At 42.1% G+C, this 17,951-nt stretch overlaps 1 protein-coding gene across 1 annotated transcript in view; it reads left to right on the top strand.

Moving 5' to 3' along the window:
• Nucleotides 1–17,951, top strand: part of sdk2b (sidekick cell adhesion molecule 2b) — a 454,891-nt gene that overhangs the window by 360,146 nt on the left and 76,794 nt on the right. Inside the window, exons 6-12 of the mRNA XM_050059698.1 lie at nt 902–1,013; nt 6,316–6,506; nt 8,909–8,992; nt 9,161–9,355; nt 14,550–14,666; nt 14,947–15,114; nt 15,577–15,679. Of these exons, the coding sequence (XP_049915655.1) occupies nt 902–1,013; nt 6,316–6,506; nt 8,909–8,992; nt 9,161–9,355; nt 14,550–14,666; nt 14,947–15,114; nt 15,577–15,679 (970 nt within the window). The remainder of the gene's footprint in view (nt 1–901; nt 1,014–6,315; nt 6,507–8,908; nt 8,993–9,160; nt 9,356–14,549; nt 14,667–14,946; nt 15,115–15,576; nt 15,680–17,951) is intronic.

The raw sequence follows: 17,951 nt of genomic DNA, 5'->3' as shown, positions 1-17,951 counted from the left end.
TGGCCCTACGTCACAGCACTGGAACTAGACGCTCTAACTTTAGTTTCACTGGGACTTTAAGAACTTTGCTTTGTCCAATTTAAATTTGCAGCAGTGTTTTTCTGGTGACTAGCAGTCGAACCTTGGTGTTGTCAAGGTGTGTGTGTGTGTGTGTGTGTGTGTGTGTGTGGCCTGTACACAGCATCTAATGACCCAAGATTGGTAAGATTGAGTCATGACAGCCCCTGTAGCTACATCTGACATGTGCAGCCACAAGCGCACTCCCAGGGCATGATGGGATTGACGGATCAGTGTGAGGTTATCACAGACATGACACATCTCAAGCAGCACACGCACACACTGTGCTCTCACTGCCATGGGCTGTCTGTCTGTGATGCTCACACACACTTTCACACACACACACTCACACCCACACACACACACACACACACACACAATCAAACAGACATAAACTAGTTTGTACATGCAGAGTTTCATACACATATGAAAATGTGTGTATATGCGCACACACACACACACAGCAGCCGTTTCACCCCTTCAGTTTTGTGTTTGTCAGGCAGTATTTTTCTATCCCTGTTTCTGGTTCTCCAGCAGACATCTTATTATACACAGTCAGTGCACTGTCTCGTCCTGTTCGGCCCGTCTCTCTGCCACAACTCAGATACACTGTGTGCATTGGTCAGTTTCAATATGCCACGCCGATGAGGGCCCGCAGAGTGCACAGGCTGGAAATGAAATGTATAGGACACCAACGTCCAGAGGGCTCACCACATTCTGTCTCTAACAAATAAATCTAGTCATATGTATCCATCAAGATAATTGCTCTCTGCTTAACCTCTCCATGTATGTGTGTGTTTGTGTTGGTGTGTGTGTGTATGTGTCCGTCTGTCTGTCTGTCTAGATGTAGGCGGTCCAGCAGACCCCATCGCCCCGACAATCATCATCCCTCCCAGGAACACCAGTGTGGTCACAGGCACCTCAGAGGTCACGATGGAGTGTGTTGCCAACGCCAGGTAAACGTCCTGCAGCTGCAGGGTCACGAGATCAGATTATTAAAGCGTCAGTTCACTCAAATTATTGAGGACAATTCAAAATGGGAGATTTGCAAGGGGTTCTATTAACTTTTATTTTATTGAATTATTATTTATTTATTTTCAGTAAAAAGCTGTTTTTCAGCATTTTCTGTGAATTATCCAGAACAACAGGAACAGTGATTCTGAAAAGAGATTTTTCAGGTTTTGTTTGTTTGTTTTGTTTCTTTCTAGACTTTTTTCTTTTTTTTTACCGGCCAATTTTGTTCTCACCACCGTGCGTGTGTTAGTAAATCAGAACCATTCTAAATTGACAGGCGCGTGTCCACGATCTGCAATCAGCATACTACAACGCCCCCATTTCTCCATATAAGGAAACCGCTTGCCTAGAGTTGATTCATGAATGAAGGAAGCGGTTACGCGAGGAGAGAAGTAGTAAATTTGACAGTTTGTTAGAAGCGATGGCGCCGGGTCTTACAGGAATGCCATGGGTCATTGTAAGATTGTGGAGGACACAGCATGCCAGGATGATCTTGCACACCTTCTCAGGGGTATAAAGTAGTTTGCCACCGGCCGTATCTGATCCAAACACATCCAACGGCCCTTAAGCACGCCAAAAGTGCGCTCTACGGCGCGTGTGTGGGCATGTATGTTATTATAGCGCACCTCTTGAGGGGTTTCAGGGTTTGCGTATGGTGTCATCAGCCATGTTTTAAGGCCATATGCCCGGTCACCCAAACAATATAACATTTTAACATTAACGGAATAGAGACTTACTGAAAATACTAACTTAAAACAATTGAAATAAAAGACTAGAACAAAAGATGCTCACCAACAAGCCATCCACTTCTCACAGCCCCTGCCTCCAAACGCATTCCCACTGTACTGTTTTGCAAAATAAATGAGTCGTGGGTGCCTCCTGGCCAGCGGGCCACAGCCTTAAGGATATGGCAGTCGGCATTACAGATCATCTGCACGCTGATGGAGTGATAGTTTTTCTGTTCATGTTATTGTTAATATTTTAATTGTCACAATGATGAGGGTGAACGTGTGTCAATTTCATGGTAATTTAATCCATTTGGCCAATATATTAGTAAATTAATTATTTTAAAAAATGTTAATTAAATCTCTTTTTCATGAATGTGGTTTTATAGACTGCATGTACTTAAAAGGTATGTTTGCATTTTCTAAGTCAGTTCGGCCTTCCTCATTTGTGCGTACGCATGGTCTGAGGCAGTTCTAAATTTGTTCGCAGAGTAAGAACAAATTCGGGTAAGAAAATATTGATAAATCCCGGATGTGTGCGTCAAACGATGGTACGCACAGTTTAAGCACAGATTTGTGCGTACGCACTGTTTGTGAATGAGGCCCAATATTTTTTCCTTTTTTTTTAAATTGTTTTTCTTTTCTTTTTTTAGTAGTTCAGTTTTTTCCTCAAAATGTGTCCGTTTTAATTTTTCTTATTTTTCTTTTTCCAGTAAAAATATTTTTTTCAGTTTTTTCTTTTTCTTTCAAATAATGTGGTTGAACGGGAACAATGATTATAGAAAGAAATTAATATTTTTTTTCTTTTTTTTGATAGTACTTTTTTTTCTTCTTTTTTTTCAATTTTTTTTCTTTTCATTATTTCAGTTAAAACATCACAGCATTTGCTGTAAAATATCCAGAGCAACAGGAACAATGAATCTGGAAATACTTTTTTTTTTCTTTTACTTTCATCTTTTTTTGATGATGCCTCAACACCTGGGCAAATAAAACCAAAACTGCATTTAGCATTGGATACAACTAGTAGAAAGTGAGAAGATATGTATTTTTGTAATTTGGGTGAAATGACCCTTTAACCTCCTGTGTATACATTAAAGGTAAACTGCTGTTTAAAAGTCTGGAACTTCCTGTTCCAAAAGCTTGATTGGGTCCAGTCAGATAGCTGAGAGGACTATTCAATATCTCTGAATGGTCTTTGATGCTTTTAGGTTGAAGAAAGTCCTCATTTCAAATAGATTTGTATGAAGGGTTGCCAAATAAAAAGAGGAATGTTTTGTAGATGGAGAACAAAACGCTGTGCATTGGTTCAACTAGACTGACAACTGAAAGGGCACGAAGAGACAAAGATCCCTCTAAGCTATACGGTTCAACAAGAAAAGAAGAAATCACCAGTCATTGGTAAAAGAAACTAGAAGCTTAGAATTGAAATGTGTGCAGATTTAAAGAGGAACAGGTTCCTGTCTCAGTGCACAATAATGCTTAGAACCAGTTGGAATTAACAGGTTATGTGTTACTATAGCAAAGCTATTATTCAGACTTCTTGAAATCACACAAGGTGCTTAGAGTGCTTGAGTTTTGAAAGGAAAAATAAGTACTTGGCAGTACTGGAATACCCTGAATACAGCCCCTTCTTTAAAGTGTTTAAAAAGTCCTTGAAATTCAAACAAATCCAAAACGCTGTCCTATATTTTGACCAAAGTTTTGTTCAGAGATTATAGTTAAATTATAATTAATTATTGAATTCAGGTATAATTAAATAGCTCAGGATCAGAGAGCTTTTACTGAGCTTTTACTTTTCTTTCAATTCTAACAACAAATTAGTAAAAAAAAGATATTTTATTGATAATTTAAGAACATAGACTTGCAATAAAATAAGTGATATAGTTTTACAATTTGCCTCAAATATTCAGTAAAAACAAAAATGATCTCTCATTTCTTTAGTTTGTGAACAACAACAGTAACTCAGTAACTACTTCTGTATACAATACTAATAGTTCAACTAAATAAAATCTACCACAAATTACACATTTAAACAGCTCCCAAATACAAAAAATGTCCCCTGGGATCTATATATATAAATCAACAGGTGATTTCCTTCTTTTAGTAAAATCCTAAATGATTGGGTTTTTTTTCCACCTGGACCTTTATGCTCTGCCATTTCTCCTCTAATCATCACGCTGTAAGCTGTGACAGGCTGTTATGATACCACAACTATCACACATTCACATACATGGAGGTTTTTGTGGAGCTGCGAGCGTCACGTAGGTTTACATTACCAAAGGTTTATGACACCGACGCTGTGCTGCTGCCAGAGGAGCCGCTGAATGAGTTCCCTCTGAGCGGTAAGTCACTAAAAGAGTCTGAGAAGTCCGGGGCTGTTCATAAAACATTCAGGACGCCACAGTTTATTCCACACTGCTGAAGCTGCTCCTCTTCTTGGAACCACTGCAGAGTCGGTTATAATTTCGTTTTCAGTCATGCCTGTTGTTGCCGTGAGTAATGGTATGATGTCAATATGTCAACAAGTCAAAATATTTCGAATATCATGATATGAATTATCGTGAACAAGATTATATGGCACATCCCTAGTGCACGCAGTCAGTAGGTGTGGGTCAGGCAGACGGACGCCATTCAGAGTTCAGCTGTGGCGAGTTTCTATGGTTACGTTGCTGCTCTTGCTCTGAATCTTCCAGTTTTGTTGAGGACTTTTTCACAGTTAAACCTAAATAGAGTATGATAAGTAACTCTTTACTGAAAAGAGACATACACACATGATTACATCATTTATTTTTTGTTTAATAAAAAAAATGAAATGAATGAATTAGTTGCTGCAAGTACAATGCTTGAAAATGTACAAAAATAGAAGGATAGGATTCAGGTCAGCACTGAATATCAGCTGAACATACTATGGACTGACGAATCACTGTTTAAACCTTTTCGGTCTAACCACTGTGTCTGCAGAGGGACCAAATAAAAACAGACACACTAAATATTAAGAGCCCAATTGCACCATTGTGGGTCAATAATAATGACGCTTTCATGGACTGGGAAAAAAACAACATAAAAAAATTGAAAGACATTTGGGGGGTAAAATCCAACAGTATTCTCCTCTGTCATTCAGCACTGTGGGGACGTCGACTAAATGGAAGTTTAAATCATTAAATTCTTCTTTTTTAGGGCCACACTTTTCCACGTGGAAATAAAACATTTGATGTCTGAATCACACTGTTTTTACTTCTGTTAAAATAGTTAATACTGAAGGAAAGCTGAAAACGTTTGACGGCAGTGTGTTTGTTCCAAATTTGTACAAGAAGAAGAAGAAGAAGTTCGACAATCACAAAGGGTGATAATTCATACAAACATTCTTGGTGCCCATTGTGCTCTAACAAGAATAAAATACACCTTACAAATACTCCTTAAAGGGATAGTGCACCCAAAAATGAAACTTCAGCCATTATCTACTCACCCATTTACCGAGGGAGGCTCAGGTGAAGTTTTAGAGTCCTCACATCACTTGCGGAGATCCAAGGGGAGAGGGGGTAGCAACACAACTCCACCTAATGGAGGCTGACGGCGCCCCAGATTCGACATAAAAAGTCGTTATTTGAACTCTGTTTTTAGCCTCATTGTAGCCTGTAGCTCTAACTGCCTCTCTGGGCACCGCGCTCACATTTCAATCAATCAATCAATTTTATTTATAAAGCCCAATATCACAAATCACAATTTGCCTCANTGCGCAAGACCGTGAGACATGGGCACCACGTTCATGTGTGTTCATGTGCTTTCGCTGGTCTCGCGTGCAAGAGCGCAAGCGTGAGCGCGTTTTTTTTATGTCGGGGCTTCAGGACACTTGGATCACTACGGACGAGCAGTATGGAGATATTTTGTGGTTTCAATTATGTGTTTTTGGACGTTTGAATCTGGGGCCGTCAGCCTGCATTAGGTGGAGTTGTGTTGCTACCTCTTCTCCCCTTGGATCTCCGCAAGTGTTGTGAGGACTCTGAAACTTCACCTGAGCCTCCCTCGGCATATGGGTGAGTAGATAATGGCTGAATTTTCATTTTTGGGTGCACTATCCCTTTAACACGTCAATGTTGTTTTTTTCAAATGCTCTAGGATTTTTATTTTTATTTATTTTTATATTTTTTTTGCACAATAACTTTAATATTTAATGTGTGTCGAATGATAATTGTAGTTGATTCCATTATCATTTCTCTTGTGTTTGGAGACACAAGTGCTCTTGTATCTTTGGAAGATGCAGAATCAAAGTCGACTCCTCCACTAATGACATCCCTTGATTCATGAAATAGTCAGTCTGAATTGATAACACTTGGCATCATCTCCACCCATACACAGATATTTTTCAGATTTCACCACACGGTGCTCCAGCAGATTAAACAGATTGATGGATATGTGTCACATCGGACCAATGTTGCAGAACCACAATCATTTATCATAAACCACGGAAAGATAAATTCTCTCCGAGATCTGAACGTATCTGAAACTTTTCACCCTGCAGGCCTCTCATCAAGCTGAGCATCTCGTGGCGTAAGAACGGCGTGTTGGTGACCAGCGGTCTGAGCGACTTCAACCGCAGGCTGACCATTCTCAGTCCCGTGGTGAGCGACGCCGGCTTCTACGAGTGCGAGGCCATTCTCCGCAGCAGCAGCGTGCCCTCAGTCAGTGCTGGCGCTTATCTGCACGTACTGGGTAAGAATTATAAGCTGGAATGTGCTCTTGTCTGTCCCCAGTTATTATTCCTGAGCACCTGCAGCAGGACTGTTGACATCCTGCCTTAAACATGCACATTTGCAGGTGACAGTATCTTCCCATTACAACTGTTGCCACTTTGGTTCTTCAGTATTTACACAAACTCAGACACCATTCCCAGGCCCTGATGTGAATGTCTACCTATCACCGCGTCCATGCAGGTTTAATTAGACGCTGCATTGCGAGTTGTATTGTTACAGTGGACCCTGAGGACAGAAACACATACGAGAGTGAAAGCACAAACATGAAGGAAATCCACATCCAAATGAGCCGTGATGGGAAAGCTTCGGTATCTTTGCCGCTGCTAAGTCAAAATAGGTTCATCATTCTTTCCTCTCATGTTTTGTTTGTGTTTTGGTATTTGCAGCACTTATCTCAATGTTTGTGCTTTTGCCTTTTTGTATAATATGTTTGGATATTTTTAGTATTTCAGGATTTGGAGCACATTTTCAGTAAGTGTTTTCACTCTCTTTCTTTTTGTCTGTGAATTTCACCATGATTTCTTTTTCAGACCTTTTTATGATGCACAAGGTAAAGAGAAAATGATGTGATTAGTCATAACACATAATCGGTGTATGTGCTTTCATATGGCAACCCAAATAAAAGACATTCTATTTCCATTGAGCTACATACATCAGCTAATGTTTGAGAGTAAACGCAGCATTTAGGTTTGCGAGTTCAAACAAAAGAGCTGGTATGAAAATGATATAAAGACTACTAGTGGCAAAGTTATGGCTGTGAAGTCATGAGGCGGTGAGGCTAAAGTGTTATTGATTTAAAAAGGGAGGAAGCTAATGGTTGGCCTCAAGAAACTGTTTAATAGCATTGCTTGAGTCACTCTCATTCCATCCCACTGAAACACTTTGATGTTTTCAAGGTTGTGATGTGATTCAAAGGACTAGGTGTGGTGAACTTTTCCCTTGATACAGCTAACTGAGCCTTTCCTCCCCCCATCAGTTTGAGAGATACATTAAAAACCGTTAGGGTATGCCAATTACTGATTTCTGGATCAGACTACTGTAAGATGACATTATTTTTTACCTGCTCTATTAGTAGTCTGCGCCATTAGCAATACTTTCCAAAGCAAAAATGTATTTAAAGAATTACTTCAGCCCCTAAATGACCATTTGGATATCAGTTGCTCACTTCTTTGAATGCCTCCAGTGAAGGAAGGATCCAGAAATGGAGAAAATTCTCACTGAATTTAAGTAAAAAGGGGGTCGCATCTAACAACAGCAAAACTGACAACTTATGCGGTATGTCCAAGGGTGCTTTCAGACCTAGAGTTGTCTCCTTTGGTCTGAATCAGGGACTAATTTTGTTACAAAGCTGCATTATTGCCTAGAGTTGGTTCAAGTTCTCACAGCAGCATTTACAAGCGGACCAGATCAAATGCCTTGTGTGAGAAAGCTGCTCTTGATTGGTCAGAATTTCCATGTGGGAAAAATCCAGGAAGTAAAGCAAACGTTGAAGAAGAGTACACTTGCAAGATAAATGTGACACTTTCTAATGTCACAATGGAGGGACAACTACGCAGGTTGATTTTAGCGCTGCTCATCGTGGACTATATTGCTGTCATTGTTCATTTTAGTCAAACCATACAGTTTGAAAACGAGGCGCGGCTCCAACTAGAAAACAATGTTTTGATGCATTGGATGTGCTGAATGTGCATATTAAGGCAGTACAGGAGGAGGTGCACATTAATAATCCTCCAGGACTGTAACATGCTCATGTTTAACCCAAACAATGTGTCATGTGACTGCAGTTGCTTCAGATCCAGGTCGGAATACATTCTCACCACAAACGAACTGCACTACAGTTCATTTGTAACCCGACTGAGACCACCTCTTCAAGAAGGTCTCTGTTCGGTTGTTTTGGTGCGCACCTGAGTGTGATTGCTGTGTTCACACCTGCCCAAACGAACCGCACTTAGGGGGCAAACGAAGTTGAGTTCGATTGAACCAAACCAAACAGGGCAGGTGTGAAAGTCTCATTTATCCATTTGTATCTTAAGAACTTCCCAGACACCCTTTCCAATGGGGAACTGAACTAAAAGTGAAACTTAGCTATGCTCACTTCTGAACCATTTTTAGATTCTTCAATCATGGAGGCATGCGAGAAAAATATTTTCTTCACAAAACACAGAATGAGGTCATCTGGGGGATGAGGTGGCTTTATCTCTTTATCCTCTATCCATCAATTATAGGTGCTGTTAGTTATTTTTTAAAGATCTCACACAGTGTCACTGAGGCACTCGGGATGATTACAGTTGCAGGTTTGCAGTTTTGCTTCTTATTTTATCAATATGTCATCTTGTCTTTTCTTTTCTCTTCGTCCCTCAGAACCTCCGCAGTTTATCAAGGAGCCTGAGAAACACATCACGGCTGAGATGGAGAAGGTGGTGGACATTCCCTGTCAGGCACGAGGTCAGCAGTGTTTACAAATATGTGTGCGTTTTAGCACAAGAATGTCAAAGCTTAATTAGTAATTCCTGTCAGAATACTCAAAGGATTAACTATCATTAGAGCAATTTTATTTCTTTAATGTTAGACTGAAACATGTCTGTTAACCCCACCCACACTCTGCCTCTGCAGGAGTGCCCCAGCCAGACATTGTGTGGTACAAGGATGCTTTGCCCATCAACCCAGTGAAGATGCCCAGGTACAGGGTGCTGGTGGGAGGCAGCCTTCAGGTCAACGGCCTTCTGCCCGACGACACCGGAATGTTCCAGTGCTTTGCCAGAAATTTGGCAGGAGAAGTTCAGACCAACACATACCTGGCTGTTACCAGTGAGTGCTCCAGCAGCTCTTTAGGAAATTGTTTTACAGATAGTTACTGCTATTAAAGTACAATGTGTTTTGTTAAAGCTCAGAATGAACCTTTTTTTCCCCCCCGCAGAATAGTGTTAAATCGTTACACAGCTCTCTCAAGCCCCTTGTCAGATTCAGAAAAGACCACGTGTAATTGCTTTTTAAAAATGGAAAGCAATTCCAACCTGTAAGTAGGGACAAGAGCAGCAGCAATTTTGTGCTTTAAATGGAATTCTGTCAACTCCCGCAATTTCTGCTTCCAAAATTACTGCAACTTAATTGGCAGAAGATAACACAAACGTCATTTTTCATCAGAATTCAGGAAAACCACAACAATTTTTTCTCCACAAAGAGGTCAAGGAAAATGTTAGTCTTTAGACATGGTTTTGGCTCCAGTAGTGGCACTACCAGTTTGTTTGTCCACCCTTTGTCATCTCATGCGTGTGTTTGTGTATTTGTCTGTCATTAGCTAATCTCACAAATTACTGGACCCATCAGCCTAATATTTTTTGTGACCATTTATGACTGTATGCTCAAGGACAGCTGGTGGTTGTGGCGACTTGCAATTTAAACATTTTCATATATATATTGTATTGACTGCTCTTTTTTATACTGTCACAGACTGCTTATGCCTCGCTCTTCTTGAGCAGCCGATAGGGGCCACAAATTATCAACAAAATCACACCGCAAAAGGCGAAAAACAGGCGAAAAACAAGCCTTATGAAGTCTGTTGCAGGCCATATTTTAGCCTGTGGCATGGCCCAAAAATTACTGACATCCATAGAAAAATTTGGTGTCTTTTTTAACCAGAGCATCTGGAGGTTAATTTCATACCTGATAGGTTATGACCCTTCAAAGTTCTGACAAAACGAGATCAAGAAATCCCCAATGTTGTTATGTTGAAACAGGCAACTACTTGCAATGTGCCGTTCTGCAACGTTCTAAAAACCTGCCGGTTCACACCAGTGCAACTAGATGAGACGGTGTATCATCTCTATGCAACACTCTCTGTACTCCTGTTCTGATTTGCAGCTTTTCAGGTTTATTTTGTGGCTGAATATAATTTGTAGCTTCTTGAAATATGAATGAGGATAGTGATAGTGAGATACTGGCTACAGCTGCATTTGTAGTAGTGATGAAACGGTGAAAAACAAAAACAAAATTAGCATCAGATGGACTGTATTCATGATAAATACGTCAATGATATAAGTAAGCAGCGCCAATTAATCAGTCGGTGAGAATGTCTGTGTGTGTGAGGGTGGCATAAGCTCATACAGCGAGCAGCAGCAGCGACCCACCATCCAACAGCAGCACACCGTGAGGATGAAACAGAGGGCTCGGCGGGGACGAAGCACCTGCTGTACCAAGTAAATGCGCTGTCTGCAGTCATTTTGACTTGACCAGTGGACTTCACTATAGGCTGACTGGCTGGTGAAACAGATGACGTGCTTTACGTTCTAAAACTATCCGCTGGCAGTTTGACCAGCTGAGTTGCAGGTGAGACCATCAGCCGGCTTGAGTCGAACTCAGACGGCCAGTTCACGCTGCAGCTTTTCTCTGCAACGTTCTGAAATGGTTTCGTCTCGTGACAAATCAGTGGTCTGAACTGGGCTTTAGGGAGCCGATTTATTACATCGTTTGCATGCATACATGATGGGCAAACCTGCCCCGCACTCCGTCACCCAGTCCACATGCCTGCAGACACCTCTGCACATTATTGAGAGCACTTTTCTTGTTCTAGACAGAAATATCTCAACTATTATCAGATGGATTTCTTATAATCGTTCATGGTCCACAGAGGTTATAGCCAAACAGCAGTTATGTGGAGGTCATCAAAAACACAGCAGCAACAAACAAACAAATCTACAAACGTACCAGAAACTGCTCATATATGGCAACAATAGAACATCTACTCATCTCTCAAGGACCTCACGTGCTGCTATATAAACTACTGTGATCAATTCAGCAATCACTAAACTGGGGACTTAAAATCTGAATGAAAGCTGGTTGCTCCATATTTTGGTCAAAATGTAGAAAAATCACAAAGAATTTTTACTTACAAGAGAAACACACTTACACTTACTGACACTTCCTTCTCTTGTTTCTAACAGAAATGTTACACAATGGAGATATTTTTAATCTGACAGGACTGTGACAGCAGCACAGCAGTGTTTTCATAATGTAATTGAGGTGTTGTAGTCAGGTGACAGTATTGACAGAAGTGAGATTCAGAGCCAATCAAGCAGCACTAATTAACTGAACATATCTTGGAGAAAATGTGTGCAGGACTAGAGCTGCCTCCTAATAGTAGGGGTGTAAATCACCAGCTTCATCACGATACGATATTATATCGATTTGTTTGGATGACGATACGATGTTTGCCGATATCACAAAGTCTGTCACGATACGATTTCGATTTGATTCAATTCAGGAGCCTGCAATCGATATGACGTGATATCATATGCCCATCTAACACAATCATTTGCATCAGCTCACAAAAACAACTAGAATATGATTTGACCATTTTATTTCATCAGCTCACAAAAACAACTAGAATATGATTTGACCATTTTATTTCTGAGCTCTTCGAGGTATCAGGCATTTAAATGAAAAACAGTATTCTTCTGTAACAAAAAATAATAAAAATAGACCGTTTCACTAAAGTCTCACATTTCACGTGTTTAAGTGGATTTCAAAATAAAGGTGTATCTTTAAGATGACGATATGGATCGATGTTTTCATTTTGCATCAATGTAATCGGATCGTTAATCAATGAATCGGTGTATCGATGTGGATCGATGTATCGTTACACCCCTACCTAATAGTCAACCAAACGTTAGTCGACCAGAAGGGTCATTAGCCGCTAAGATTTTATTGGTCACTTAGTCAAAGAAACAAAAAACAAACAAACATGAAACTCTATTAGGAGCTGCGCCTTGTCAAAATAGATCAAAACTTCTATGACTGGACCATGAGGGAATTCATGTCAGGTTACAAACCACTCACAGCCAACAGATATCTTTCCCTTCTTCTGTAAATATTCAGTCTTTACATCTGTCCCACAGACGATAGGCCTACACACAAAGAGCGCCAACAGCCCGACATTGCGTTTTCCAGGTGGTTAAAGATGCAGCATGTGTGCGGCCCCTAATTTCCAGGGCTGGTACCTGCGGTTATTCCACAGGCTAGTTAATAACATGTCGGGCAGGAAATCCAAAGTGTGGGATCATTTTGAGAAGGTGAAGGACGAACCCAAGGTGATATGTAAACTCATCTTCATTGGTCAACTACAAACATGACGTATCATCTGAAACATGGAAGTAGCTACATGCCCATTAGCCCACAGCGTCATTAACAGGCGGCTCGCTCAGTGTGTGACGTGCACTTGTAGATAAAATATAGGCCTATATTAATGAAGGCGACTAGTTGACTAATGGCCCTAAATGAATTTTCCTAGTCGACCACTAGGAAAAGAGGTCTTTGGACAAAACTTCCTTTCAGACTTGAGGATGCAGCTGACTGATGGTAACACAGCACTTACTCTCGATATGTGGACAGATGATTACCATAAAATTGGTAATCTTTGTGTCACTTTGTACTACATCAACAAGTGGGAGCTGACTGAGCGAGTGCTTTGGACATCTGAATGGAGCAGTGCATCACACAAAACAGCGTAACAGCAAAACCTTGTGTTTAATCACAGGTCTGGCTGTGGGACTGACATTAATGGGGGTCAGGGCGGGTCAGAATTTGACTTGGAGGTAATTACGGGTAACAGTTCGGTTCTGGTAGTGAACCTTGGGGGTAGGTTTGTAAAACTGGACCCATGCAGGACTCTGCGATGTGCCACTGCTAGATTTCGACAAATCCCTGGTTATTTTACCCTCACTGTGCATCTGTTTGGCGAGTCCTGGCATTTGATTTTCTTCATGTGGCCTCAGTTCCTGCTGCCTTCACTCCACGCTGCACCACTTTATCAGATTCATGATATTCTCTCTCAGTAACTCAAGGCCAGAACACGCCACCGCCGAACAGCTTGCGTCAAAACAGTTGCCCCTGTTATTTTCTATGTATGTTGTACAACCCCCACACCAGTAGCAAGGCATGAGCCTGCGCTCGTGGATGTGCCGCCCCACGACACTTCACACCACTGTCCTATTTCCAGCCTCGCCGCCCCTGAAAAAACACATTTTTCCCCCGCTCGCTCTCCGCTTGTACACCTCGGCTCTCATAGCAGCTCTTCTTCTCTGCTCCCGTGGCAGTTCGGCTCCTCTCCTCACCTCTTGCTGTTGCTGTCTCTCGTGTGTGTCAGAGAACGGATGAGGAGAGACTAGTTGTTGAGGTGGAGATATATCCGAAGCTATAGGACCCACAGTTCCATCATTATAAAGACAATGGCAAAAAAGATTCTGCCTAGGAAGCCACAGCTCTGGAGACTGGGTTAGAAATCACGTTAAAGCAATAAGTGTCCACTCATGAATTTAAGGTCATGCAGAGGTGAAGGAGGTAAAATGTTGTTGTCTTCTGTTGACGTGCTGCAAAATGACACACGTCATATGCCGGCATTGTGTTTTCAGCCTCACCCCTCCACCCCTGTCTGTCTCTTTCTCTCACTGACACTCTCCTCCTCATCTCTCTCTTCCCTCCAGATCTCATCTTATCATCTCCCGTTCCCTCTACACATTCATGTCCCCACTTCTCCTCCTGTCCTTCTCTCCGTGTCCTTCCATCAACACTGCTGCCACGACAAACCTCTCGGGAGTGATACAGTTTCTGTCATTCTGTAAAAGCTTTGATTTATTGCATGTCACAAATAGTGATTTTAGTTATCTACATATTGCCTTCTCTTTCTGTGCTCCTCCCTCAGTCATTTTCCTTCCTCCTCCTCCTCCTCCTCCTCCTCCTCCTCCTCCTCCTTTATCCACTATCGCTGTGGGTGCAAAAAATAGACGGGCAGCAGACAGTCGTGGCTGTGTCAATCCGTGAAGAATTAGTGGCACAAAGCGCCGACTAAACGCTGAGATGCAGCAGGCTGGCGCTTACAGGAAATACGTTTGAAGAGGGGTTTTGCCACTGACATTTATTCTCTCACCTCTATAACCCTCTTACCTTCTCCTCTCCACTGTACTGAGCGCTCTCTTTATTCTGCGTGTGTGCAATTGTCTCCCCTCAGGCATTGCCCCGAACATCACAGCCGGACCCTCAGACAGCACTGTGATCGACGGCATGTCAGTCATCCTGCACTGCGAGACCTCTGGAGCCCCGAGACCGGCTATCACCTGGCAGAAAGGTCTCTGTTACACACATGCATGCATACACACCTAGGGATTATGATGTCTGTTATCTTTTACACGTGGGACTGTATTCTGCCGTGGCTTAACAAATAAAGCCTGATTGGATTCCATGTTTGGATCTCAATAAAAGGTCAGGAAAATACCGTCCTTGTTTCTCCTCACCATCCCCCTCCTTTTCTAATCTGGCCCTGAAAGCCTCATTTTCTCTTTTTCTGTCTATTTATGTGCCTCTTTCCTCACCTGTTTCCTTCTCTTCTACCTCTTTGTACACTTAAGGTGAGCGTGTGTTGGCCAGCGGTTCGGTCCAGCTGCCCAGGTTCACCCTGCTCGAGTCAGGTAGCCTGCTGATCTCCCCCTCACACATCTCAGATGCCGGGACCTACACTTGCATGGCGAGCAACTCCAGAGGCATCGATGAAGCGTCCGCTGACCTCGTGGTCTGGGGTGAGTGTGCAGGGTCGAACGGACAAGACCTTTCATATCCTTTTAAAAACACACATGCCTGATGTTGTGTGTTGTCAGTGCCCAAGCAAACCTTCCCAGTCAATCCCATGTGGCAGAAAACAGGAAGCCAACAGTGGTGGGGTTTTATTGAGAGTCCTATGTGTTTAGCAGAGGTTGTGAAAAGAGGTCGTGGTGTATAATAATAAAGCTGCACTCAATTCCTTCAGATACAAAAGTGCTCTTCTGTGCAAGTTCGAGTCATCATCGAGGTGTTTTCTGCAAGAAGCCATCAAGAAACAAAATAGCAGCATGTCATTTCAACTGAAATGAGTTTTCTGAAATGTGTTTGTCACGTTGTTGTTTTTCGAGCAGACTTCTTCTCAGGAGGACATTCTGCAGGCTGTTTTCTCTTACTTAGTTTCCTCATTTCGGTCTCCCTCCATCTTCTTTTTGTCTCCACAGCCCGCACCCGAATTACCACACCCCCACAGGACCAGAGTGTTATCAAAGGGACTAAAGCCATTATGACCTGTGGAGTCACACATGACCCCAGTGTAACCGTCAGGTAAGGATACATTCACAAACATAGGGGTTGCTATATTCATATAGAGCCGTATGGCACTTTGCTAATCTTAAGTGTTATATCGTAGGCAACTGGACTTGTTTGAGTTTCTTTATGACGTTTCGGTTCTCATCCAAGAGGCTTCTTCGTTATACATCTCAAGGGAAAGAGACTTTCCTTCGAGGTCAGCAATGTTCACAACTTGGCCAGAGAAGACAGATGGTTTGAAAGAGGCGTGAAAGATGCCAACTGGAACAACCATCGTTAAACAGAGGAGGTGGGCCTACAACACCACTTATCACCCACCTACAATGCAGTCTTGGGATCCTTCCCCAGACGACTTCACACCCATTCACGCCTGGACCCATCTAACCCTAACGACACACATGATGACTATGCACCAGTCCGTTAGAACTGAAGAAGCCTCTTGAATGAGAGGCGAAACATCTTCAAGCAAGTCAAGCAAGTCCAGTTGCCTACGATATAGCACTTAAGATTACCGTGACCTGGATGACTGAGAATCTTCACCGACATGGCACTTTGCTAGAAAAGATGGAGTGTCTGTGACTCAGAGGTAGAGTAGGTTGTCTACCAATTGGAAGATAAGCGGTTTGATCTTTGGCTCCTCCAGTCCACATGTCTAAGTATCCTTGGGCAAAATACTGAACCCCAAATTGCTCCTGATGTCTGTTTCAGCGGTGTGTGAGAGCGTGTGAATGGTTACTAAGAAGTGTGAATGGGTAAATGGGACATGTAGTGTAAAAGTGCTCAGAGTGGTGCAATAGAAGTGAAGTACATGTAACATTTACCATTTAAAGTGCTTTACAATAAAAGAGGACAGCAAGAGAGGAAAGTATAGACAATATGAAAGAAACAAAGAGACGTTACAGTTGGTAGGTTCTGAACAAGCTTCAACCTCTGGGGCTGAAAAAAGGAAGCCGATGCGGAAGTGCCAAAAACTGCAGTTCCTCGAATGTCCACTTGAGGCTGGCTCCTAAACCTAGTTCTTTCACGTAGACCTCCATGTTGAAATGCTCCACTTTACAGAAGAAATAAACATGTTTACAACCTGGAACAAAAAACACTTGTGGTTTTGACATCCATGACAACTGTACGGGGGGTGAATTTTTATGTAACTCACCCACTTACATTTTATTAAAGCTATGCACAATAAAGGGTTTGGGTGTCACCACAGTCTGTGAGTCAGATCCTCCCCTCACTCTTCCATAGCACCACCCTCTCATTCAAATGTGGTTACTTCTGGCTTCCCAAATCCAAGATGGTAATGGCCTTGAGGCTTCGAATAGAAAGTCCGAAAACCAGTAGTTGGCATCATTCTGGACTATGTCTATTATTTTTAGAGCTGCTTTTCGGTAGGATAAGTCTGGCACTATTTTTGATTTTTCTTTGTGTCAGCAGATGAAAAGACCAAAACCAGCAATGTGTTACTCTGTCTCTCAGTTATTAAAGGTATACTATGCAGAAATTGTGACGTGAAAGTCAACCCAAGAGTCCTTGATTTTCATGGCTTTCTCTTGGATGCCTGTTGCTTATGGTCTGGCACTGCTACCTTTTTAGAAAGTCCAGGGTTTCACTTTGATTTATTTGTGGCAGCCTGCCACGATTAAAACATCTGCCGTCACATTTTGATTTTCTATTTTGGAGCTGGACTGTTTATTACTGTTTATTTATTGCACCACGCTTTCTGGGCACAGACGGAGCAGCAGAACGTCAGGCGCAGTGAAAGTGAAACTTAAACTTTAATTGCTGGTCCTTTCATCCATCCATCCATCTATCTGATCTGTTCAGTCCTGGTCGGATCGACTAATCCGTGTTCCACCCTGTGACTCAAAACCACTCAAACTGCTGCTGAGAAAAAAAGGATGAAGAAGTCTTTCTGTGCTGTGTTCACTGACCTGCAAAAATCTGCGAATTTAGAGAGGGGACACAGACTGATACACAAGGACACACAGGCAAGAAAGGAAAAAGGGAAAGTTAGCAAACCCCACAGTGTCCCCACCTCACCTGGATGACCTCACTTACTTCAAATACAAGCAGAAGGCAGGGTCTCTACAGGTAAATACATCGCCACACACTTCTAGTGGGTCATAAGTGATGATTGAGAGAGTTTTCTTCTGTGTGAGTCTGTACATCGCTTTATAGGAAGGTCCTCCATAGTGTACCTTCTGTTGTTATTTTTCATGGCTAAGTTATTTTCCTGCAACAGGAAGTCACTGTAGTTCTTTAGCAAAGGTTTCTCAAGGACGTGTAAATA

This window comes from Epinephelus moara, chromosome 13 (genome assembly GCF_006386435.1).
Source record: "Epinephelus moara isolate mb chromosome 13, YSFRI_EMoa_1.0, whole genome shotgun sequence".
Lineage (NCBI taxonomy): Eukaryota > Metazoa > Chordata > Actinopteri > Perciformes > Serranidae > Epinephelus > Epinephelus moara.
This window is presented reverse-complemented; position numbering and strand designations above follow the sequence as displayed.